Below are 25,334 nucleotides of genomic sequence, written 5' to 3' on the forward strand. Positions count from 1 at the left end.
CAGTCCCTCTGGGTCAGGCCTTTGGGGTTCGTCGGCTGGAGGCTGTGCCCGTCGGGGCTCGCTCCGTCAGCGCCTGTACGGGTCTGGGCGCCTGTCGGGTCTCTGCTTCCTCGCCCAGGCCCCGCCCCCTGGTCCTCCAATCCGGCGGCCCGGGCCTGGCGCTCCGCGTTCCCATTGGCCCGCCGCGTGCCCCCCGCCCCCACGCTCCCGGCCCCCGCCTGGCCCTCCATTCACACCAACTTTGGCTCCAGTAGCAGAGGGAGGGGGCGGCCCGGCCCGGCCCAGCTCTGCCCCTGGCCGGCCCGACCCCGGCCCCGGCCCCGGCCCGGCCCTTATCTGATCCAGCTCCTGGTTTAAGAGTCCTGTCTGGGCCACGCAGTAGCTCTTCTTCTCACTCCCACCCGTCTCGCCTGTCTGCCAGTCCATCAGCCCTGTCGGTCCGCTGCCCACTGACGGGCTGCTCCACCCTGGACCCAAGGTAAGACCCTGACTTGGCCTAGCCTGGCCTCACGCACTCGGTGCAGGGGCTTAGGGCCCCCTGCCCCTCGGTTCCCTCCCTGGCAGGCTCAGTTTTGTGCCCTAGCCTCTGGCAGGTGCATCCTGGATGACTCTTCTGGAAGGGGCTGAAATACTGACCACTGTTCTGACTGGTCACAGCCACCCTATGGCCAGGATCCGTGGGTTACTCGCACTCCCACACCTAGCCCCTATCCCCTCCCCAGTCACCCTGCTGGGAGACAGCCACAAAGTTGCAACTGAACACACACCCATGGAAAATTTCACCTGACCAACCTGGAACCCTTGCCCATCCATCCTCTCACTAACCTACTGGAGACTGCGCTACCCATGCCTGCCCCCTTGACAGGCTCACTTTGAGACCCTGCTCCCAGGAAGGAGAAGAGAGATTAGCTTCCAGGAGATCTGCCCTAGGATGAAGGGTCGCATTCCCAGCCCATTCCCAGTTGGTCCCCAGCGAAGTCTTGTGAAAGAGGGGGAGGGCTAAACTCCCCCCCACCTCCCACTCCAGAGGAGGCAAGGAAGACAAAACAGGGGCCTGGGTATCCTGTGTTGGCAATCATGACCCAGGCACCAGGGCCACCAGTTCAGGCAGGTGGCACTGTGGGTGGGGATGGCGCCAGGACCAATCTGGACCTGAGCAGGGCTTGAAGGCTGCAATGCCCCAGTGCAGTCTGGGGGAAAGATTGCAACCAGTCTGCTATGGCTGTGGCTGACAGCAGAGAAGAGTTCTGGGTAGGAAAAAGGTGATGATGGGTGACTTAGGGCCTTCTCTTGAGGACAGCTGCTCATTTAAGTGTGTTGAAAGGGAAGTCAGCTGAGGGGGTCAGTAGCACTACTCACTTCCACTGCATTTCATCCCAAACCCTCTGGACCAGGTGGGGATTTCAGGTGCATTCTGGGGGTGGGGTTCCCCAGTGCATGGGGTAGTGGCTGAAGACCAGCAATGCCCCCCCCCCAGCTAGTTCTTCAGGGAGAGGAAATGAGGGAGGAGGGGGAGGCTGGTGTCCTGCCAGGAACTGAGGCCAGAGCTGGGCTGTGGAGGCAATAGGCATGGCCCGGGCAGTGCCAACTGCCTATCCCCGCCCCCAGCTCATTGGTGGTGGTGGCGAGGGAGGGAGAGAGGGGGTGTTGGGGGTGATCTGGGCCAGTCCAACCTCCCCAAGCCCTTGCCAACCTGGGTCCTGAAAGGCCCTGCTGTTTTCTGAGTCAGCCACCAGCCCCCACCCAGGGCTGGGCAGCCAACTCTTCTCAGTGGATATCGAATAGCAATGGGGGGGGGGTACAGTCCTGTTCCTCCTGTGGTTTTCAGGCAGAACCCCACTGTTGCTCCTACTCTGAGAAACAGTCTGTTCCCCCAACTTCTGTCCTCACCATCTATGTGGGAGAACTCATTGTCTGCCTGGGCACCCTCTCCTCCCCTCAGGTCCCATGAATGTGCCCCCTGAACCTCATGCATGCCTGCACCAGGCTTCTTTGCAGTTCACAGCAGGGGGGAAGGGGGGACAGCAGCAGACTGAGGGTCTCCCTTCTCTGTCCTTCCAGGGGACCAGACAGGCTGAGCTGCATGAACCAGGAGGGGGGTTATCAGAAGAAGGTATTTAGGGTTGTTCTATGAATGATGGGGTGAGGGCTCGGCTCTGGAGTATTTCCTGTAGGAAGACCACACTCTTGGGGTATGACAACTCTGGCATTGTATAAAGGTGTGTGTGTGTGTGTGTGTGTGTGTGTGTGTGTGTGTGTGTGTGTGTACACGGGGCAGGGGGGTTCTAGCAGAGGAGTCCCTCAAGACTCCTGTAAGAAGTATATCGACCAAGAAGTAAGGGAAAGATTTGCTCCCTGTTCCCTTCTTCCCACTCCCTGGCCTAGATTCTTCTTTTGCCTAACTGGTCAGTGCACTGTCCAGGCCAGCATGGCTGCCTCGGGTGGTAGGGCCTTGGGAGACAGAGAGTGTGAAGGATTGGGGCATAAGAGAGATGGGAAGGATGCAGATGGGGGGTCCTCATATTTTAGTCCCTCTTACACACACACACACACACACACACACACACACACACACAAACACACACACGAGTGGGAGGCAGCTGTGAGAGTGACAGTCTGACTTTATAGCAAGTCCCTTCTCTGGCGCCGCTGAGTGCTGGCCTCTTGGCCTCCAACTGAATTGAACACATATGTTTGTGCCCACATAGGCGCAGTGTGTCTGGGCAGCCCCTCCATGCCCTCCCCCATCAAACCTTGAAAGGGCAAAGAGAGAAGAATTATGGAAAAGTGGCACCACCACTGTGGGTGTCTCCAGCAGGGAGCTGATTTGAGGTGGGGGCGTGCTGGGCAGCTTTGGAATGTAGAAAGAGAGAGAAGGAAGGAAGCTGGACTGACTTCATGCCCTAGTGTGACAGCCAGGTGTGTGCAGCCTTCCAGCCGCTGTGCCCATAGCTGGCAGCAAAGGCAAGATTTCCGGATGCAGGCCCTGAGAGGGATACAGAAGAGGAGGCTGGGCAAGGAGGGGCATCTCCTCTGAGCCAAACCACTAAGCCAAAGGCAGTCCATTCAGTGCTTCTGAGGGATTCTTTGAGGAACCATAGGGGCTGGGGGGGGGGGGCATGTACAAAATACCTCCTACCCCTGCATTGCCCAGCTCATTAGACAGGAGTGTGTGGAGCCAGACACCTGGTTTCTCCATGTAGCTTCATCTGAAGCCAGTGATGGCTTTAAGTCTGGAGTCTGTGACTTGTGTGACAAGCATGTGTTGAGCTCCCACATCTAACCTCCCTTCTGCCCCCTTTCCTTTCCTGGGCCTGGGTCTGTCCCTCATGGGGATCTTCTGGGCCTCTGTCCAGTCTCTACCCCATTCCCAAGGAGCTAAAGAATTATTAAGTGGCTTCCAACTAGGTTCCTGCACACCCAATGGGCTGCCCCTGTGAACCCAGGCCCTAAGCCTCAGCCCCATCCCCCCACATGCTGTCATGGAGGAGATTCCCTGTCTTTACCCCATGGCCAGTCCAGGGGAACTGAGAAGCCCAACTTCCCCTGCTTGGAGTAACTTCCTCTTTCAAACCCTTCTCCCTGATCTCCTTCAGTCCTCCTGCAATCCACCTGCCTCATGGCCCACAGTCTCTTTTCCTATATCTCAGCCCTGCCCCCATGATCAGTCTATCCCAAGACCTGATGTTTCTTTTCATTTCAGTCTTGCTCCCCATTTATTATTTAGTTTTAAATTTTTTGAATTTATTTTCCCTTTTGTTGCCCTTGTTTTTTATTGCTATAGTTATTATTGTTGTTGTTATTGATATCGTCATTGTTAGATAGGACAGAGAGAAATGGAGAGAGGAGGTGAAGACAGAGAGGGGGAGAGAAAGATAGACACCTGCAGACCTGCTTCACTGCCTGTGAAGTGACTCCCCTGCAGGTGGGGAGCCGGGGGCTTGAATGGGGATCCTTATGTTGGTCCTTGCGCTTTGTGCCATATTTATTATTTTAACCAGAGCACTGACTTATGGTGTTGGGGTTTGAACTTGGGACCTTGGAACCTCAGGCATGGAAGTCTTTTGCACCAGTTTGAATGCACACACTACAGTACACAAGGACCCAGGTTTAAGCCCTCTGTTCCCATCTGTAGGGAGGAATCTTCATGAGCAGTGTCTGCAGGTGTCTCTCTTTTTAAATTTTTTAATATCTTTATTTATTTATTGGATAGAGACCGTCATAAACCAAAAGGGAAGGGGAGATATAGAGGAAGAAAGGCAGAGTGACACCTGCAGCCCTACTTCACTACTTGCAAAGCTTTCCCCCTGCAGGTGGAGACTGGGGGGCCTTGTGCATTGTAACATGTGCGCTCAACCACGTGCGCCACCACCCAGCCTCTTCCCTCTCCTTCTCTACCCCTTCCTTCCTGCTCAGATTTCTCTGTGTCTCTCTTTAAAAAATAAAGTATTTGGCACAATCCTCATGCTATCTCCCTAGTCTGTTCCTCACTTCTCTTTTCCCACCCGGTCCCTCATGATTTTTTTTGTATCCACAGGATCCCTCCTTTCTACCTGGATCAGCCAGTTGGTGCCCATGGCAGCCTTGCAATTGCCCCTGTACTCCACTGCACTGTCCCAGGAAGTGTGGTTTACCCCAATTCCTTTCTCACCCAGACTTTCCTTCTGTTTTTTGGTGAAAACTTCCATCACAAGGCTGTGAGACACCTCCTGTCAGCTTCTGCCAGCTTCTATACATTGCTGTGCCCAGTCTATACCCTTTCTCCCCTAGCCCACAGGTCACCCCAGTCATGCCCTCATGCAAGAATACCTCTATGTCCATCTTCTCTAAGCCCCATCCTGTTTCTCCCTGTCCCTGTGTTGGCAGTTCTGCCCTGATGCATGAAGTCACATGACTGCAGAGAGATACTCTTTCTCCCCCCACTGGATGGGGTGCCCCCATGGTCCTGTGAAATTAGGAACTCCCCAAAGCAAAGCCAGTTCCTCCCTCTGTGGTCTCCTTTTCTCCCCCTGGGTATTTCCAGCAGGAAATTAAACAAGTTGCAAATTTTGGGGGGTCCTAACTTCAGAGGCCATGAGTACCTTGGAGTTGTTTGTAACATCTCTCTGAATACCTTCAGAGAAAACCCTTCCTACCAGCCACCCTGTCTTGTGAACATGGCTTTGCACTAGAACCCTGCCCCCCTTCTATGAGCTAGGTCTGCCCAAGCAAAGTCCTGTGGGACTCTGCAAGCGCCCCCTGCCCTCTTCTACTGGGGAGCCTGTTTTTCAACTCTGGGACACAGGCAAAGGACAGGTGCTGCAGGGACAACAGACAGGCTGGGAGACTCAGAGGCCACATCTGAGAGTCCGATTAGAACCCACAGGATAGTCCAGGGAGAATGGGACACTGAAGGCAGGTCTGGTCCCCAGACCTACACACAAACCCCCAGGGTCATGCCCTATTTGACTGACTGAGCAAACACATGGAAACTGGCAGCTGGGTGGCAGTTCCCAAACTCTGATATCTGGACCCCTTCTCCTTCAGAAAATGTCCTGGAAACGCCAGTGTGGAGTGGGTTTCATGTCCCATTTGTTGGAAATGAGAACTGAGGAGACTGAACACCTAGGCTCATTTATTTAATAGCAACTACCCAGCCCGCTGTGTGCAAGCCACAATGTAGTGCTTTCATCAGGGATGACAATATTTTAAAAGGCAATACAATTTGGTGAGCAAAGTGGCAAGTCTTGAGTTTTCCACAGACCTTACAGTTGGTTTTTTCCTCTGCTCCTGCACTCTCTCAATGTCCTAATGTCATGTCACATGGCTTCTAGTAAGCTCCACGGAGCACCCACAAGAGAAGGAAAATGAAAATAGCAGAGAGCGTTGTGATGAAGAAGTTGATGACCATGCAGAGCCCCTGAAGGGTTTCAGAGCCCTCAGTTTCCCTGGACCAAACTCTGAGCGGCACCCATGTAGAAGAGCCCCAGAAATCAGAGCCCTGGAACCAAGTGAAACCCCTGGCCCACTCCCTAGCTCTCTATGACCATGGGTGGGAGTGACCCAGGGCAAGGGGCAAGTGTGGGCTCTGACACAGACCACCTAGCTAAGGATGAACCTTGGCTCCACTTACCAGCTGTGTGACTCAGGGCAAATCATCAACCTCTTTCTGCTTCCATTTTTTTTTAAATCTATAAATGGAGTTTTCAAAAAGGACTAACCTGTTCAGAAGTGCAGACAATGAAACAACCTCCTACTAGAAAAGGATCTGATGTCCTGCTCGTGTGGAAGCCCAGGGCTTTATCCCTGGAGCCTACCCAGTGGTCCAGAGCTTCACTGCAAGCAGAGTCTCTGGGAAAGTGACTTGGCCAAGGTCCCTCAAGATTCCTCTTCCCTGCCTGCTGTGGAACTCCCTCCCATGCCTTCACCTACTTCTGCTCCACTCCACTGGGGCATTCACTCTGCTGGAGTAGTCAGGACCCAGGGAAAGGTAGCTGTGCTATTGAGGTATCAATGGAAGGGGTGCACGGGGAGGGTGCGCAGGTCTCTTGGACTGGAGAAGAGAAGTGCCCTGCTCAGCGTGGGAAAGGTGGTGGCATGTAGCAGGGATAGACCCCCCACACACACAAGGGAAGAGCTAGACCCAGGGTGGGTCTGCAGGCCCAGATACTCCAAACCTAGAACACATGAGAGTAGTGGGGTTGCTCAGGCTGACAGATCTGAAATGGTACAACTCAGGCTTTCTGTCTTGCCTGTCCCATGTCCTTTCTTTTGCCCACAGTTCCCAGGCTCCTTGATACCACTGAGGCAAACTGCAGTGGGCTCCCACCACCTTTCTCCAGAAGGACCTAAGGCCCACCTCCACCACCTCTGCTCCCATCCCTGTTGCCCCCACTTAAGTGGGGAATGATGGGTTTGGGGGCCTTGCTCTGTTTTTCCCATCTCCAGCCAATGGTCCCCAGGGGAGCCCAAAAGATCTCCAGCCTCAGCTCTGCCTCCCCTGTGGCCAACAGCCCCTGCCCCCCCCAGCTCTCGCCCCCAGGCTGTGGGACAGGGAGAGGCGAGGGGCTGGCTCTGCATACTAATGTCCTGCTCATTGTCAAAGCCCCTTTGTGCCAGGGAGCTCCATTGAGGCGGCTCTGGGGCGGGCACAATGGGGGCTCTGTCCCTGAGTTCCCCCAAACAGTCACCTGCTTTCAGAGCCTCCCCCCATCTCGCCCCCTCCCGCCCCAGTGTCCAGAGGGCCCAAGAGTGTGGGGGAGCGGGACCGTGGCCAGGGGGGTTGGGTGGGAGACCACCCCCCTCCCTGGGGTGGACAGCTGGCAGTGGAGGGGTGCCCAGGACTCAGAGCAGAGGCCTCAGCAACCAGGGCCACAGGCTGTGGAGGAAGTGGAATGCAGGTTCCTGGGGCTTCTGAGGGCATGGAGTCCTCCCAACCTTCCCACTTCTTGCTCCACAAGCCCAGTTTTCCCTGGGCTGCTGATTCTCCTTCTCCTCCCATCTCCGGGCTCATATATGCAGAGACACACACACACACCCCTCATCTATGTGGCCCCACACGCTCCTGTCCACGCCCCAGCAGAGGGGCCTGGGGACAGCAGGCACCAGGCACTCAACCTCACAGGGTCCCCCACATACCACCAGCTCCCATCTGGGCAGCAACTCTCACCTGCTGAGCATTTACATTCTGCCCTGCCCTGCACGCCACCCACTCTCACCTACACTGCACACTCCCCCCAATCCTGCACAAGCTCCTACACACCATCCTCTTGCACCCTCCCCACTTCCCCTGCCCCCCCTGCCAGCCTGAGGCTACTTATCACCACCCCCATGCCCTGGCTGCCCCCTGCTGCTCCAACACAGGTTGTAACAAGTTTGCACTTGTTGTGACCTCAAGAATGTGGCCCTGGGGCGGGGAATGTCCTGCTGCCCCAGACCTTACCTGCTTATATGTTAACCACGTTAACCATGTGGCACAGATTTTGCTGAACCCTGGGTCTAACTCCCCCACCCACCATGGCCAAGGAGAAGCCTGCGGTGTGGGACTCACCTTGGAACTGAGCCATGTGTGGGGGGCCCAGCCCAGCCTGCTTGGCAGTGTGCCTGTGACTTTCCTGGGCATGGAGGACAGGTGTCACCCTCCCTGCCCTCCCCCCAACATTTCACAAGACTCTGAGTGATGATATGTGCAGGCCAGACTAGGCTGTCAGTCTCTTGCTTCCAGGTGATTTGAGGGGCACTGTCTATGTCTTGGCTTGCCAACCCCCAAAAAAACAAATCCATGTGAGATTTTAGCAGAGCTGTCTGCTACCCACATCCCTGGGAAGGATGTGTGTGTGTGTGTGTGGGGGGTATTTAATAAGATGCTGTGTCTAGAAACAACTTCCAAAGAGAACTGGGGAGAGTGTCAGCTAACAAGCCTAAGGCCCCAAACCCCAGGTTCAATCCCCAGCACCACCTTATGCTCTGGTCTCTCTCTTACTCTGTTTTCTCTGCCACCCATAAGGCACCCCATACTCTCGCTACTCTCCAGCTGCTCCAATACCAGGGAGCAGTTCCCAACCCTTTCTCATAATGAAATAAATAAATCTCCTCTTTAAAAAAAAAAAAAAAAAACCTGCGAAGGTCATCTCGACCTTTGCTGCCTCTTGTCAGAGTAAGCCTCCCTCCCTTCACTCCCTGCCTCTGAGGGGGCCAACACACTGACCCAGTTCACTGAAGGAGCCCTCACTGCCTCATGCTAGGCTGCAGTGTGAGGTCTCTGTCACCACAAGGTGCAGTGATAGCTGGTCCCTGCTGGGTCCTGGGTCTGGAGACTCTCCGCAGATGTCCTCCCTTTCCTAGTGCTGTCCAGGCATCTTCTGGAATCCCAGATGGCAGCAGGTTCTGTAAGAAGGCAGAGAAAGGCTCTCAGAATTTGCAATTAAAAAAATTATTTGATAGATACAGAGAATTCAAGAGCGAAGGGGAAAATAGAGAGGGAGAGACCTACAGTACCGCTTTACTTCTTGCAAAGCTTTCCCCCTGCAGGTGTGGACTAGGGGCTTGAACCCAGCTCCTTGCACATTATAACATGTGCATTCAATGAGGTACACCACCATCCGGCCCCAGAATTTGCAATTTCTTGAGGTGGGCTGGGCCCAGGGGTGCAGTTATATAGCAGAAAGCCCCATAGATGGAGGGCAGCTTTGACTGTTTCTTCACCTGTGAATCTTACTGAGCATCAGTGTCCTGAAAGTCTTGAGGAGGGGGTTGGTGAGGGGCTTTTGGTGGTGACAACACACTGCCAAGAGGAATAATAACTCCCTGTTATGCCTGGAAGCACAGGCACTTGGTCATCTCTAGCTCTGTGGGGTGAAGACAGCAGCAGGACATGTTCAAGTTCTGGAGGTACTGTTGGGTAGACGAAGGACTAAAAGTGGGGAGGAACGGCTGAGCCGGAGAATTGCTTTTGCCATTAAGAACAGGTTTAGGGGGCTGAGTGGTAGCACAACAGGTTAAGCACACACGAATTGCAAGGACCGGTGTAAGGATCCCAGCTTGAGCCCCAGCTCCCCACCTGCAGGGGGGTTCCTTCACAAATGGTGAAGCAGGTCTGCAGGTGTCTAACTTTCTCTCCCCCTGTCTTCCCCTCCCCTCTTGATTTCTCTCTGTCCTATCCAACAACAGCAAAAAAAAAAAAAAAAAAAAAAAAAAAAAAAAAAAAACCAATAACAACAAGGGCAACAAAAGGGGAAAAAAAACAGCCTCAAGGAGCAGTGGATTCATAGTGCAGGCACTGAGCCCCAGTGATAGTCCTGGTGGCAGAAAAAAAAAAAAAAAAAAGAACAGGTTTAGTGGACCAGTAGGTGGTACAATGGCTACAGAACCAGACTTGCAGACATGAGGTCCTGAGTTCAATCCCAGGCTTTGTACATACCAGAGTACTGCTCTGGTTCTCTCTCTAATTGGTAAATAAATAGTTTTTTTAAAGGAAAGGATGGGTTTTTGCTAAACAAGGTGGGTGGTAGGGGGGCAGAGGGGACATCAGAGCTCCAGGGTATCCAGTCGCCTGTTAGAGCTCTACCCCACCAGTGTCAGTCCAAAAGAGTCAGAATCACTCTGGCACATGCAATACCAGGCTTTATCCACCACACCACCTCTCAGGCCACTTATTGGCATATTTATGTAGCGGGTGAATGTGATGAGGAAGGCTTTCTTTTCTTTCTTTTTTTTTTTCCTCCAGGGCTATTGCTGGGCTCGGTGCCTGCACCATGAATCCACCGCTCCTGGAGGCCATTTTCCCTCCTTTGTTGCCCTTGTTGTTGTAGCCTCGTTGTGGTTATTATTATTGCCACTGCTGATGTTGTTCATTGTTGGATTGGATAGAGAGAAATGGAGAGAGGAGGGGAAGACAGAGAGGGGGAGAGAAAGATAGACACCTGCAGACCTGCTTCACCGCCTGTGAAGCGACTCCCCTGCAGGTGGGGAGCCGGGGACTTGAACTGGGATCCTTACGCAGGTCCTTGCACTTTGCGCCACATGCGCTCAACCCACTGCGCAACCGCTTGACCCCCCAGGGGAAGGCTTTCAAGACCTGACCACAAGGCCCTTGAACTGTGACTGAGGTCAGCTGGAGGAAGGCTGGATCAACTGGAAAATGGTCAAAGTTGGCTCCACCACCTGACCCTTGGAGACCTCAGAGTCTAGAGAGGCTGTAGTCAAAGGAGCAGTTGGGTGAGGATGTGGCCAGGGCCACTGCCCTGTTCTAATGAAAATTATGTGGGGCCACCAGTCAGCCACTCAGGCGTGAGAAAGTTCCTCCCTCTCCCAGGCTTTGACTTCCTCCTCAGTGACATGGGGGCTGGGGTGGAGAAGTGGTAGGGCCATCTGCAGGGATATTTCAGGATAGTCTCTGGTGGCAGATTCAGGATAGGCTCGCCTAGCCGCTGCTTCACTGGTATCACCCTGGGTGAGATGTCTAGTCCCCATTGCATGTGGCTATTGTGTCTGGAGTATGAGTAGGGGTCTCCCTTGGGTGAGCAGAGTGAGGAACAGGGGGCACTGAACCTGCACCCTTCATCCCCAGCACTGGAGTATGGAAGAGTCTCGGGAGAGGTGGGAAAGGAGTCCTCAGGGCTGAGGCTGTCACACCAGAGGGGAGAAGGTAGGACCAGAAAGCACTTGGTAGGGGTGCAGCTGATTGTGCTGCCAGGGAAGGGGCCCTGGCTTGGGGCCAAGGCACATTGTACCCCTATATTAGGATGGCTCTCTGGCATTGGGGATCTCTGCCAGGTATTGAAGAGCAGGTATCTTACCTTCAACCCATCCCTGCCCAGCTCCTGTGAGCTCTCCTGTGATCTCAGGGACCCCTGGTGCCTCCTGTCCCACTGATGAACACAGGGTATGGTGACTTGGAAGTCATTCATCTCCAGCCACTGCTACCAGCTGAGTCTCAGCACCCATAGGTTTTTTGGACTTTGTAGTGGATTGCCTATAAGGGAGGTTCTTGTGGGGTGAGGACCATGGGGCTAGGCAGGACCACTTGGGATGGGGGCCAAGCACACTCTGTCCTTGGCTACAGCAGCCTGGAGCTGGCACTGCCATGGGTCAACCTGGGGGTGGGGAGGAGGGGCAACAGGTGGCATCTGGACAGAAGGACATCTAACACGGCCCTGTCCTGCCCCCACTTCTGACCAGAAAATGCAGGGGTCAGGAGGGCCAGGCTGAGTTCACGGGCTCCCAGGAAATGCTTTGAAGGCTCCATCCTTCCTTCTGATCAGACGATGAGAACTTTCCAAACGTTGACACAAGGGAAGAAAAGCCCATTCTTCCCTTGACTGAGGCCCTGGTGTCAGGCCCAGGGTAGAGGGTAAAGAGAGGGGAGGGAGGCCTGGGAGGCGGGGAGAGGGCAAGGGTGGGGGCCAGGGAACCAGAATGGGAGCTGGCAAGTGGGCAGGCCACCCACTGTCCTTGGTCCCCACCTCCAGGACCTGTGCATCTGCCTTGCAGTCTGATTCTCTGCAGGACAGGCAGGAGGGGTGGGGAGATTGATGAACATACGTCAAGTCTGAAAAGCACCCCTAAGCCAGTTCTTTTCCCTCCGGCCCCCACCAGCTTATGTAAGCCTGAGGCTTTCCTTCCTCCCTGCCCTACTCTTTCTCCTCTTGTCCCTGCTCACCAGGGACACTTGGAAGCCCAGAAGCACTCCTTTTCATGCCCAGGAAACAGGTTCTGATGGCTGGTCCAGCTGAGTTGGAATCTGGGGAGCCCTGTGTGTGAGGAGATGCTGTTCTTCCTGTTGCCAGCGCACTGTTAGGGGCCCAGGCTGACCCAGAGCATTAAAGGGATGGTGGTATACCCTGAGCACACGGGGTGGGGGGAACCCCCACAGTGGAAAGGTGCAGCCTTTTAAGTTACATGCGGTTTTCATTCTCTTCCACCACACTTTAGTGGTTCAGATTAATAGAAGACTCGCCCCAAAGTCCTTAAATAAGACTGATGATGCAGGCAAAGCTGTCACAAGCTCCCTGTGGCCTGGAGGTCCTCCAGCAGCTGGTAAAGAGTGTGGGTGGTGGTACAGGCCATACACACAATAAGGTGCCCCCCAGAAGGCTCCTTCCCAGGCTCTCTCCTTGCTGTCCAGGGTGGGGTTGAGACCATCACCTCCCTCGATCCCCAGCCTTGCCTTAGCTACCAAGCTCCTGAGCTCCCACGGGACTCCACACCAGCACTTAAGACCTCTCCATCTTGAGCTTGACCAGTACCTGACTTTGTCATGTTCCTCTGTCTCTCCCCAGCAACAAGGGGTTCAGCGAGGCCTTTAGACAAAAGCCTTAAGAATGGCTGCCTCTGGGAGTTGGGCAGTAGCGCAGCAGGTTTAGAGCATGTGGCACAAACCTCAAGGACCGGCATAAGGATCCCGGTTCGAACCCCCGGCTCCCCACCTGCCAGAGAGTCACTTCACAGGCAGTGAAGCAGGTCTTCCCCTCCTCTCTCCATTCCTCTCTGTCCTATCCAGCAACGACGACATCAATAATAGCTACAACAATAAAAAATAACATTGGCAACAAAAGGGAATAGATAAATAAATGATAAAAAAGAAGAAATGGCTGCCTCCCTTTCTGGTCCTGGTTCCAAGTCCCTGGGTGAGAGGCTTTTTTTCTCGAGGGAAGGAGACATATGGTGGCTACTGGACTCTGTGTGGACACATTGGGGGAACCACAGTTTTATTGGGACAGAGGGTGGCACTCAGGAAATGAGGGGGCAGTGCAGAGGGACAGTCCTGACAGATATGTAGAGGAAAATTGAAGAAGATGAAGGGGATGCAGGTGGGGTGGGGAGGGAGTGATAAGCAGCATGAAATCTAGGGGAGCAAGTGGGCATCAAGGTGACAGGAATGAAGGGTTGGTGATGGAGTCCAAGAGAGAGAGCCAGGGAGAAGAGCCTGTACACCTCCCAAAGCCAGGGGAGGAGTCAGTGAGATGAACAGTCATAACTCAGTCCCGACCATCAGCTGTACCTTCTTGTCACTGCCGGTGGGTGTTCTGAGCAGCCTGATTCCCGAGACCTTCCTGGCATGCTGGGCCTGCACCGTGAAGGCAGACTCACATTGCACCTGCTAGCCACCATAGTGGAACGGACTTTGATCCTGATTCCAATCCCAGCTCTGCCTTGTAAATGCACTGCTTGGGTTCTGAACTCAGCTTTACTCAGTGCTTGTGAGGTTCTCAATGGTCAGAGTTGCCACAGAACCAGACAGGCTTTCTATACCTGCAACACTCTCTCTCCTTCCATATTACCCAATTATTAGGATGAGCATGCAGTCCACACAAAACCACACAGCCCACCCCTCCCTGTGCACCAGGGGGACAAATGTAGGTCCTCCTTTGTGGTGGAGAGAGTGGACAGTGGAAGGGAAGCTCTGTGTGAGGCTGCTCCCCTGGCAGGTGGAGCAGAGTCAACACTAACACTAGCAGATGGTAGACTTCTCTCGGGGCCAGGTGATGGTGCACCTGGTTGAACACACACATTACAATGCATGAGGACCTTGATTTGAACCCCAGCCCCCACCTGCAGGGGGAAAGTTTTGCCATTGGTGATGCAATGTTGTAGGTGTTTTGCTGTCTCTCTCCTCTATCTCCCCCTCCCTCTTGATTTCTGGCTGTCTCTATCCAATAAATAAAGATAATTAAAAAATTAAAAAGGGGGCCGGGTGGTGGCGCACTTGGTTGAGTGCATTTATTGTAATGCTCAGGGACCCAGGTTCAAGCCCCCATGGAGGAAAGATTTGCAAGTTCATGCCTGCCCATGGAGAAAAGCTTTGCAAGTGGTAAAGCAGTGCTGCAAGTGTCTGTCTCTCTACTTTTTTACCACCCCCTTCCCTCTTGATTTCTGGCTGTCTCTATCCAATAAATATAGATTAAAAAATTTTAATTTAAAAAAGATAACAGAGATATCTTGAATGCTGTGCTCAGAAGCTCATGGTCTGTCCTGAGAGCAGCAGGGAAGCTGGACTGGTGTTGGTGCTGAGCACCAGGGGCAGGGGCCTTAGCCTACGTTCCTACCTCAAGGAAACGTCACAGACTGGAGAGGTGGCTGTTGGTAAGCTCTGTGATTTGGCCTAAGCCCTGGACATTCACGGCAGTCATGAACCATAACCAGCTCCTCTGGCTCCTGGCACCACAGTGAAGGTGTGATGAGGAGGGCAGGCACTTTGCTGAGGGCATGCCTTTGCTTTAGGGAAGACTCTGAGTTCTGTTTTCGAAGGAGAAAGATGATGGCTTCTTGTCTCTCTCCATTGCTTGGGGGCCTGCTCTAGCTTCTGTAATCCTGGCATCGTTCCTGGTGTGTGGCCAAGGCAGTCTGGGAAAATGGCTCCCTCTAGAGGAAGGAGGGTATATCTCACTCAGATGGGACATTTCCAGGCCTCTGGCTGAGACAGCAAGCACACAACTGGGGGCAGTGATCTTAACAGTTATAGGCAGCAGTCCCTGCCTCCAGTTCTCAGCAGTCAAAACACCGCCAGGTCTATCCCTGTGGTGAGTCCCAGTAGGCACACCAGGGGCACCTCCTGAGAAAAAGAACCATGAGGCTGAACCTGTGTTTGTTGTGTGTGCAAGTTCTGGACCCAGGAGCCAGAGGAGCTGGTTCTGGTTTATGTCTGCCATGAATGTGATTTGGCTAGGGCCAAATCATATGCTTATCGAATTCAAGCTGACATAGAACCAGAGGGGGTTACTTGGGGGTGGGGGTGAGGGTAAGGCTTTCTGTAGGCCCTAAGCACTTCTTTTACTTTTTTATCTTTTGCCTCCAGGGTTATTGCTGGAGCTCAGTGCCTACACTACTAATCCACTACTCCTGGAGGCCATTTCTTCCCCTCTGTTGCCCTTGTTGTTGCGGTTATTATTATTGTTGTTATTGCTGTCATTGTTGGATAGGACAGAGAGAAATTGAGAGAGGAGGGGAAGACAGAGACGGAGAGAGAAAGATAGACACCTGCAGACCTGCTTCACCACCTGTAAAGCGACCCCCCTGCAGTTGGGAGCCTGGGGCTTGAGCTGGGATCCCTATGCCAGTCCTTGTGCTTTGCGCCATGTGCGCTTAACCCTCTGCGTGCACTCCTGCCTGGCCTGGCCCTAAGCACTTCTATTGCCTCAGACTTGCAGATTTTAGGGACTGCAGGAGTACCCGGCTGTCCCCATACACAGTGTGTGTGTGTGGGGGGGGGGGGGCGGCGGGTTGCTGGGGAACCTGGTCACATGCCTTGAACATGGGCAGACAACCTTCCCTTCTCTCATCTGCAGATCTGGGGCTTTCATCTAAGTACCCGCTCAGCTTGTCCCCAACACCCCTCACCACTTGAGCTGCTCTTCCCACGTTGGAACTGTCCTGATGCTGTCATTCTTTTGTCGTATCAGTCTGGAATCTTTCTGTGGCTTAACTTGTTGATCTTGCTTATTCCTCCTGGAGCTCAAATAAGAAATCTAAATCTCGGCTCAAATGACGGCTCTTCAAACCAAATATATGCCTGGAGCCATCACATCCTTCGGATTGTCTTCTTCTGACTAAACACCCCCGCTTCTTTCAGTCATTTCCTGCGTGAACTGGCTCTGAATGCTCTTTGATCCAGATTGTTTCTCAATGCAGGTGTCAGCAGAGTGGAGCAGAACTGCTTCTTTATTCCTGGCACCTTCATTCTACTCAAGTAGCTAAAGAGTATTCCTTTTTGGCAGCCAACCAAAGCATATAGATAATCCACACTGCTCAAATGCTAACCTTTATCTTCTTGGTTTTGTGGTTATGAAAGCACACCTTTCCAATCCAGAACTTTCAGATCCAAATGTGTACCCCAACACTGATCCTTTGGCTTAAACTTGGCCCCCTTACCTGCTCCTTGTGGGTCCCTAGTTCTGCCCCAGATGTGGCACTTGCATCCTTGCCAGCACAGCACCAATGGCCACAGTTTTCACGGTTTGAGTAGCATTAGTGCTGAGAACATGGAAATGGCAAGCCGCAGATACAGCTCTCTAGAAGCTCCCTAGAAATGAAATGCAATCGAAGTCCCAGGTTCAATCCCCTGCACCACCGTAAACCAGAGCTGATCAGTGCTCTGGTTAAAAAAAAAAAAAAGAAATGAAATGCAGTCAACCAGCAACCTCTCTCCTCCCATACTTTTGTTTTTCCATCAGGTTTATCTCTGGAGCTCTGTGATTGCATGATTCTACTGCTCCTGGTAGACTTTTTTTCTTTTTCCTTCCTTTCCTTCTTCCTTTCTTTCTCTACTATTTTCTTTTCTTTCCTTTTTCTTGTTTGTTTGATACAGAGGGAGAAGGGGAGAGAGAGGTGGAGGGGAAAAGGGAGAGAGAAGAGACACCAAAGCATTGCTCCACTGCTTGTGAAGTTTCCTTTGTGCAGAAGTTTCACGTGGTAGTCAAAGGTGTGAACCCAGGTCCTTGCACATGGCATTACACACTTCTACTAGATAACCTATCTCCTAGACCCTGTCATCCATTTATTTTATTTTTTTATATTTTATTTATTTTTCTATTTTTTTGTTGCCCTTTTTATTGTTGTTGTAGTTATTATTGTTGTTGATGTTGTCGTTGTTAGATAGGACAGAGAGAAATGGAGAGAGGAGGAGAAGACAGGAAGGGGGAGAGAAAGAGAGACACCTGCAGATCTGCTTCACCACTTGTGAAGTGACTCCCCTGCAGGTGGGGAGCTGGAGGCTCAAACCGGGATCCTTATGCCAGTCCTCGCATTTTGCGCCACGTGTGCTTAACTCGCTGCGCTACCGCCCAACTTCCCATCCATTTATTTTTAAGTCATCTAATGAAATTAGCATTGTTTACTGTTCTCTGTCTCTTTTCCTTCTTTCTTCCTCTCTCTCTTTTTTCTTTTTCCTTTTTTTTTTTTTGCCTCCAGGGCTAGTGCTGGAGCTCAGTGCCTGTACTACAAATCCACTGCTCCTGGTGGCCATTTTTTTCCATTCTGTTGCTGTTGTTGATGTTCTGGTTGTTGTTGTTGGATAGGACAGAGAGAAACAGAGCAGAGGGGAAGACGGGAGAGAAAGAAAGACACTTGCAGACCTGCTTCACTGCTTGTGAAGTGACCCCATTGTAGGTACGGAGCCAGGGGCTTGAACTGGGATCCTTGCATGGGTCCTTGTGCTTCACACTGTGTGCACTTAACCCAGTGCGCCCCAGCCTGGGCCCCTCTCTTTCTTTTTAATATACATTTAAAATTTTATTTTATTTTTAATGAGAAAAATACAGAGAAAAAGATATATAGATGATAGATAGATAGACAGACAGATAGATACCAGAGATTTGCTCAGCTCTGGCTTATGGAGGTGCTGGGGATTGAACCTGGGATGGTGGATCGCAGGGATGAAAGTTTTTGTGCATTATCACTATGCTGTCAACCCCAGCCCTTTAAATATATGTTATTTGTTTTATTTTAATAAAAGACACAGAGAGACCAGAGTGCTGCAACGCTCTGGACAGTGAAGTCTTAGGCATGAGTCTTTTTTGTATAGTCATTATGCTAGCTCCCTTGTCCACCTCTCTCTCTCCTTCTTTCTGCTTTTCTCTAGAGACAGAGAAGGCATAGAAAGAATGAAAGAGATTACAACACTGAAGCTTCCTTCAATGCAGTGGGAGCCAGGCTTGACCTGGGGCACTCACATTGCAAAGCAACACATTATCCCAATGAGCTATTTCACTGACCCACTTTTCTGTCTTACTCTGAAGGATATAATGCACAATCTTGTTTAAAAAAAAAAAACTTGCTTAGACATTATCTGTGACATTTCTTTGATTTAACAATTTAGTAACCTCAACACAAAAAGAATTAAGTTAGCTTGTCATGACCTATTCTTAGAAGCTCCATGCCAAGTTCTGTATTTTTCTAGCGTTCACTTTTTGTGTAATTTCATACACACACACACACACACACACACACACACATATATATATATATACTGTTGTATGAAGCAATGCTCCTAGAACCCTAGAACACTGTAAGCCGATAGCCCCTACAGATAAGCAGCTCTCCCCCACCCAGCCCAAGTGCTCACTAACTGTAAGTTCCTTTTGAGAATCTCTGGCCCAGGATCAGTCTCTTCCCTATGTACGGTCTGTGAAAGAGATCTCTTGTTTCTTTTTGAAAATTAAATTATGTTCACTCATTGGCAACTTTTTAGTACTTCTTCTACTCCTAAAACATCTCTTAAGGATATTTTATATATTTTTTTTCAAAGATTTGAGGATTGGGTGAGAAGGCATGCTAATGTAGGAGCTTTAAATGGAGAGACAGATCACCAAGAAGGGTGCATGTCATGCCATGCATGTGGCCCAGGTTCAAGCACCACACAGGAGTGCCACAGCACCAGAAGAAGCTCTGGTGCTGTGATGTCCACCCCCCACCTCTCAATGGAAAAAGCCACGCTGGGAGTAGTGAAATCACACACGAAGCTCCAGCTTTGTGCTGTAACTACATCTACTGAGTACGGAATTGTCTTCTCCTTGGGCTTTGTATATGAACTCAACTTCAGTGTTACAGTGCTTGTAACACTTATGCCAAGGATTTGGGGGAAGTGGGAGGCAAGTGCCTGGAACAAGCATTCCAAATTGGTAAGGGGGATCTTGGCTGCCTCTGACTATTCTGGGATTCGTTTATTGGCAAGCTCCAGTTCTTTACTTGAGTGGGTATGTGAATGTACCTATAGAACGTGGCCTTACAGATGCATGGGCAAGATAAGTTTGGGGACATTGTGAAGATTAAAATTAAGGGCTTCAGCCTGCTTGGGGGAGCAGATGAGCCGAGCCTCCTTATTCTCCAGGAAGAACCTACCTCCTCAGAAGATCTGGCCATAAGAAACAGAGTCCCAGGATTGAAATTCTTTCTCCGCTGGAAAAATACAAGTAGCTTAGGGCAGCAGGGACGGGTGCCTTGTGTTGAGTGAGCGGTCTCCTATTTCAAGGCCTTGTCCCACTTTCTGCTATCAGGCCACACAACAGGCCTGAATGTCAGCTTGTGTAGACACAACCACTAACACACACCCTCATTTTCCTGCTGGATTCAGTCAAGATGGTTTTGGCACCTGGGATCTGGCATTTCTCTCCAGTGCCACCAGCAAGTTTAACATGTCGTTCTCCCTCTGCTTGCTGCTGTTTGCTCACATCCTGTCTGTTTTGCTTCCTAATGCCACCCAGACCTTCTCTGCCCTGCATTCGCCTCCCACTCCCAAACCTGTGCCCCCAGGACACATAGTGAAGTGGGTTGGGACTTACGAGTATCTTGAGTGTGAGCCTTCTCCTTGAGCTGGAGGGATATTTTAGTATACTACCCTAGGGCGAGAAGAAAGGTGGCCCCAAGGCATGTGAACATTAAGGGGGACTTGGCTGCCAGAGTTTTTGACAATTCTTGCTGGTGCCATTTATATAGAATAAGACATCGTCCATCACAGGCTCAAGCCAAAATTGTGCACATGACAAAACAGCTAAGTATCCTAGTGAATTATATCACCAGTCCACACCTTCTATCTTAATTGGAAAAAAAAAAATCAGTGTATCATAACCTTTGGAATTCTCAGGTACCTGATTCCTGAGATAATTATTGTTGAGGGAATGTTCAGGATAAGGGGGGCCTGGGTGGTATGTGGTGACCGATAGGGCTGTAGGTGACTCGCTGACACCTCCTAGGAACTCTGAGTTAATCATGCTTCCTCTGCCGCTGCTATCAGTTGCTAATACCAGGCCAAGTTACACTGTTCGTCTTCTTGCTTTTTAAGTATTTTATTTGTTAGAGACAGAAATTGAAAGGGAAGGAGGAGGATGTGGTCTGGGAGGTGACGCAGTGGCTAAGGCACTAGACTCTCAAGCATGAGGTCCTGAGTTCAATCCCTGGCAGCACATGTACCAGAGTGATGTCTGGTTCTCTTTCTCTCTCCTATCTTTCTCATTAGTAAATAAATAAAATCTTAAAAAAAAAAAAGGGGAAGGAGATAGAGAGGAGAGAGACAAAGAAATATCTGCAGCACTGCTCCACTGCTTGTGAAGCCTCCCACCTGTAGGTGGGGACCAGCAGCTTGAACCCTAGTCCTTTTGCACTGTAATGTCACTGTGCAGTCCCCACTGCTTATTTACTAAATGTGTGTCTACAAGTTCTTGGGGAAGCTAGGATACTGTCCTTTCATCTGTGACTTATCAGCTGAGCACAAGTACTCTGTCAATATTTGCTCTTATTGAAGGCAGCGGTGAGGGCCACTGGGCTGCTGGTGGCTGGGATTTGGTGGGGTTTCTGTTAGACAGTGGTGACTCCAGCATGCCATCTTGTCCCCTCAGATGACCTCAGTGGCCAAGGTGTATTATAGCCAGACAACTCAGACCGAAAGCCGACCCTTGATGGGCCCAGGGCTCCGTCGTCGCCGGGTGCTCACCAAAGATGGCCGCAGCAATGTGAGGATGGAGCACATCGCCGACAAGCGCTTCCTCTACCTCAAGGACCTGTGGACAACCTTCATTGACATGCAGTGGCGCTACAAGCTGCTGCTCTTCTCAGCTACCTTTGCCGGCACCTGGTTTCTGTTTGGCGTGGTGTGGTACCTGGTGGCCGTGGCTCACGGGGACCTGCTAGAGCCAGGGCCCCCAGCCAACCACACACCCTGCGTGGTACAGGTGCACACGCTCACCGGGGCCTTCCTCTTCTCCCTTGAGTCCCAGACCACCATCGGCTACGGCTTCCGCTATATCAGTGAGGAATGCCCGCTGGCCATCGTGCTCCTCATCGCCCAGCTGGTGCTCACCACCATTCTGGAGATCTTCATCACAGGCACCTTCCTGGCTAAGATTGCCCGGCCCAAGAAGCGGGCTGAGACCATCCGCTTCAGTCAGCATGCTGTGGTGGCGGCCCACAACGGCAAGCCCTGCCTGATGATCCGGGTGGCCAACATGCGCAAAAGCCTGCTCATCGGCTGCCAGGTAACAGGCAAGCTGCTGCAGACCCACCAGACCAAGGAGGGCGAGAACATCCGCCTCAACCAGGTCAATGTGGCCTTCCAGGTGGATACAGCCTCTGATAGCCCCTTTCTCATCCTGCCCCTCACCTTCTACCACGTGGTTGATGACACCAGCCCCCTGAAGGACCTGCCCCTGCGCAGCGGCGAGGGGGACTTTGAGCTGGTGCTCATCCTGAGCGGGACAGTGGAGTCCACCAGTGCCACCTGCCAGGTGCGCACCTCCTACCTGCCCGAGGAGATCCTCTGGGGCTATGAGTTCACGCCTGCCATTTCGCTGTCGGCCAGTGGCAAGTATATAGCTGACTTCAGCCTCTTTGACCAGGTGGTGAAAGTGGCCCCACCAAGTGGCCTCCGAGACAGCACTGTCCGCTATGGGGACCCTGAAAAGCTCAAGTTGGAGGAGTCGTTGCGGGAGCAGGCTGAGAAGGAGGGCAGTGCCCTGAGCGTGCGCATCAGTAATGTCTGACGTGGTCCATCCACCTCCTAACCCTCTGCTCGCTTGCCCTCTGGCACCCTGGGTGAGGGGACAGCACCCAGGTTTATGGAGGAGCTCCCCCAGAAGCACCTTTCTCCACTCCCTCTTCCTTTACCCAGTGGCTAGGGGGCAGTCAGGGCCCACCAAAGTCCATGTCTCCTCCCACAGCCTCTTGTACTTCCCCCACCTTTCATCCCAGACAGACCCCTCCTTGAAGCTAGGGCTCAGGGAGGAGAGTGAAGGTTAGGTTGAAGCCAGGGCTCAGGGAGCAGACTGAAGGTTAGGTCAGGGTGGCTTAGGCTTCAGGTGTGCATGGAGACCCACAGCAGGAAGATCGTGTAGTTGGATGGAAAAACTGTCCCTGCTCCCCATGAAAGGTTTGGTGACTTGAGGCTGGAGCCCCTCCCTCCCTTCCTAAGTCCCACTAGCAGGTGCCCTTGGGTCAGACCCCCTTGGATGATAGGTTTGGGATATGTGCCCTCCAAAATCAAGAAAGTGGATTGTTTATTTGGGGTGTTTACTGCCCCTGTCAGAAGCAGCCAGGGTCTCTCCTGGGGGTTCAGTCTGGCTATTTGCCTTCGCCTACAGGCAATGTAACTGGAGGCCAGGGCTCCACCTCTCCTGCTTCCTAGTTTCTCAAGTGGACTCTCTCTCAGCACACACCCAGTTATCTGAGGCATCTGCCCCCAGGGGGTTCAAGGTAGCCAAAAAATATAAGACAGTCACAGTTCCACACCCAAATCCTCCTGGAGGCTGGTCTTCAGTGTGGAGCGGGCCGGCTAGGGCTGTGTCTTGAACTCATTCTCCAGGCAGCCAGGGTCCTGTGAGCCTAGCAAGTATGTTCTGAAAAGACGGTGGCCCAGGCCTCTGGGACAGGTCTGAAAGTGTGTCCAGCTTGTCCTCCTTTCCTGCCTAGCCCTGCCCACCCACAGCCCCAAGGCCCCAAGGGAGGGAGAGGAAATGCAGAGCCTCCCCAAGACCAACTCTCAACTAAAACCAGACTCCCAGGGCACCCCTGGAAAACTTATACCAGCCACCCACCCCCACCTCCAGCCCGAGCAGGATGAGTGAATTCTCAGGTTTCCAGACTGCTCTGAGCCGCTGGGATTTGGGAACGCTTTGTTCAGGCTAGGGGCACAGACAGAACTCGGTGGTTGGCAGACACTATTCTCCTGGCTGCCCTACCCAGTACCCTCTGAAGTGCCAGCTATGTTGTTAAGCAATGATGGGAGAGGGAACCAGACCTCCTGATTAGATGACCACAGTGTCCCTCAGCCATCAGTCTCATCTCCTTTCCCATGCCATGGGGCCACTTTCAGGCAAGTTAAAAGGCATATTTCTTAAGAGCCATCTTGGGTCATTCCTGGTTCCCCATGCTAGGGGCTGTGGTAAGGGTCAAGAAGGGGACATGGGCATCAGAACATTCTCTACAGACCCAAATCCCAACAGAGCTCCCTGGTCTCACTGAGGCACCATGTGTCCCCATCCCCCTCAAAGGTGGCTTGGCATAGGGCCTCTGTATGAATAAAGTGGCTGTGATTAGGGGACTCAGCCCCCGCTAGAAGCCCCACCCCAAAAGTAGAATGTACACTCAGAGCCTCCCAGAAAAACCTGAAAAAACAGGAGACTTGACCCAAGGTCACCTTGACTGACGGCAGGCTTCTTCAGCTCATCTCACACTATAACAGAACCCCAGAAAGGAAAAGAAGGCAGAATCAGCTCCCAGGCTCTCAAGTGTAGTCAACATCAAACTTGTCTGGTTTCTTTCTACCTGGGGAGTTAAAGGTACTGCAGGGCTATGTGCACACATGAGTGTCTTATCCACTTGCAAGCGTTTCTCTACCTTGTTCCTTTGTGCACACAGCCATTTCCCATCCTGAGGAATTCTCCCTTCTTTCTTGATGTTTATTCTAAGTCCCTAAACACCTCAGATTCTTAGATAACAAAATGAGAACATTTACTGATTCAGCATTTAGCATTCTCTCCCCACTCCCCTTTCATGATCCGAGACTGCTCTAAATCACACTTTAAATCATACTATTCTTTTAATACAACCTGGCTTATCCTCCCATGAGCTCCCTGAGAACAATGCACCCCATACTTGAGCTAAAAGACTCTTTACACTACAGGCCCTTCTCTGAGCTGAACACCCACCCCCACCCCCCACCCTTTCAGGTGATCAGATGAGTGTCAGAAGCAGCCAGGACTAGTGAGCCAGGTCCCTGACCACACAGACCAAGATATTGACAGTCACTAGTTCACTGGGTAAGATGAGACTTGGTGCTGAAGACTCAGGTGGCATTAACGAAACCCCTGGGTCTCATTTGGGTTGGCAGACAAGAGAAAGGCAAGGATGGAGAATTAGGATATGAGACAGATTAAAGGTTTATCTAAGGAGAAAGAAAACAGAGATAATATATATAGAGAGAAAGATATATATAGATAGATATGTGTATATATATATATATATATATATATAGAGAGAGAGAGAGAGAGAGAGAGAGAGAGAGAGAGAGAACCAAACCTATTGAATGTACAAGAATTCCAAATTTTGGCAATGAGGATGGAACTCCTGCTCTGGCTTAGGGGTAGGGCTCCCCAGATTCTCAGTCACTACCATTGATGCTGGTTTTAACATGGAATTGAGATGCCAGAGGAATGATTCTAGGTTTGATGATGGAAGGGGGAAGGGGCTGTGTTGCTGGAATAAAGAGGTTCCATGACACTTCTGCAAACAGCCCACCCATGGAAATCCAGAAGCAATGTATTCTTTGTACTCCTGCCCTTAGCAATGTCCTGTCACTATGTTACTTTTTTTTCCTTTAAAATAAAAGCATCTTTCTGCTTTCTTTCCTTGAAATATGTATATTCCCTTCTCTCCTGCAGGGTGGGGGGAACTTCACGCCCCTGTCTCCTGGGCAACAGCTGTTCCACCCTACCTGTAGTCCAAATGCCAGGGATCAAAGAGCAGTTGGGCCCAAGATGCTTTCAAGGCAGAGGTCCAGTCCTGGCATTTGGGTCTGGGTAAGGCACAGTGCTTTGGCTCGGTGGGAGTCAAGAGTCTGGCTAAGCATGCTTCTGAAACCTCTATTCTGCATAGTTCATTTCCTTATTCCTCTGCTTTACTACAGCTAATAAGACCACCCTGGGCCTTCCCAGTAAGGCCCTCAGTGGTGAGGAAGCTGGTTCTACTACTGCTACTAGCCAATGCCATTTTCTTGGGTCTTTTCCTCCTGTCAGTTAACTAGTCCACCCATAAAATAACACACTACCTTTTCTGGGAAGTTATCAGGGCCTCCAGGCCCAGTTAGTGGCCAATTCTACAGAAGCAAAAGTATCTAGGAAAGGGTTTACTCACTTATTGCATTAAAGACTAAA

At 51.7% G+C, this 25,334-nt stretch overlaps 1 protein-coding gene across 1 annotated transcript; it reads left to right on the top strand.

Annotated features, from left to right (window-relative positions):
• The first annotated feature begins 266 nt into the window (after positions 1-266).
• On the top strand, positions 267-24,805 carry KCNJ10 (potassium inwardly rectifying channel subfamily J member 10). The gene is made up of 2 exons (XM_007530551.3): positions 267-478; positions 20,808-24,805. Exon 2 carries the CDS (start codon positions 20,808-20,810, stop codon positions 21,945-21,947), a length of 1,140 nt encoding a protein of 379 aa, XP_007530613.1. The 5' UTR covers positions 267-478; the 3' UTR covers positions 21,948-24,805.
• The last annotated feature ends 529 nt before the right edge of the window (positions 24,806-25,334 follow it).

Source organism: Erinaceus europaeus, chromosome 9 (genome assembly GCF_950295315.1).
Source record: "Erinaceus europaeus chromosome 9, mEriEur2.1, whole genome shotgun sequence".
In the NCBI taxonomy this organism is placed as follows: Eukaryota; Metazoa; Chordata; class Mammalia; order Eulipotyphla; family Erinaceidae; genus Erinaceus; species Erinaceus europaeus.

What these genes read in the sequence shown, in the direction of transcription:
- KCNJ10 (XM_007530551.3), top strand. Translation starts at nt 20,808, where the DNA reads ATGACCTCAGTGGCCAAGGTGTATTATAGCCAGACAACTCAGACCGAA.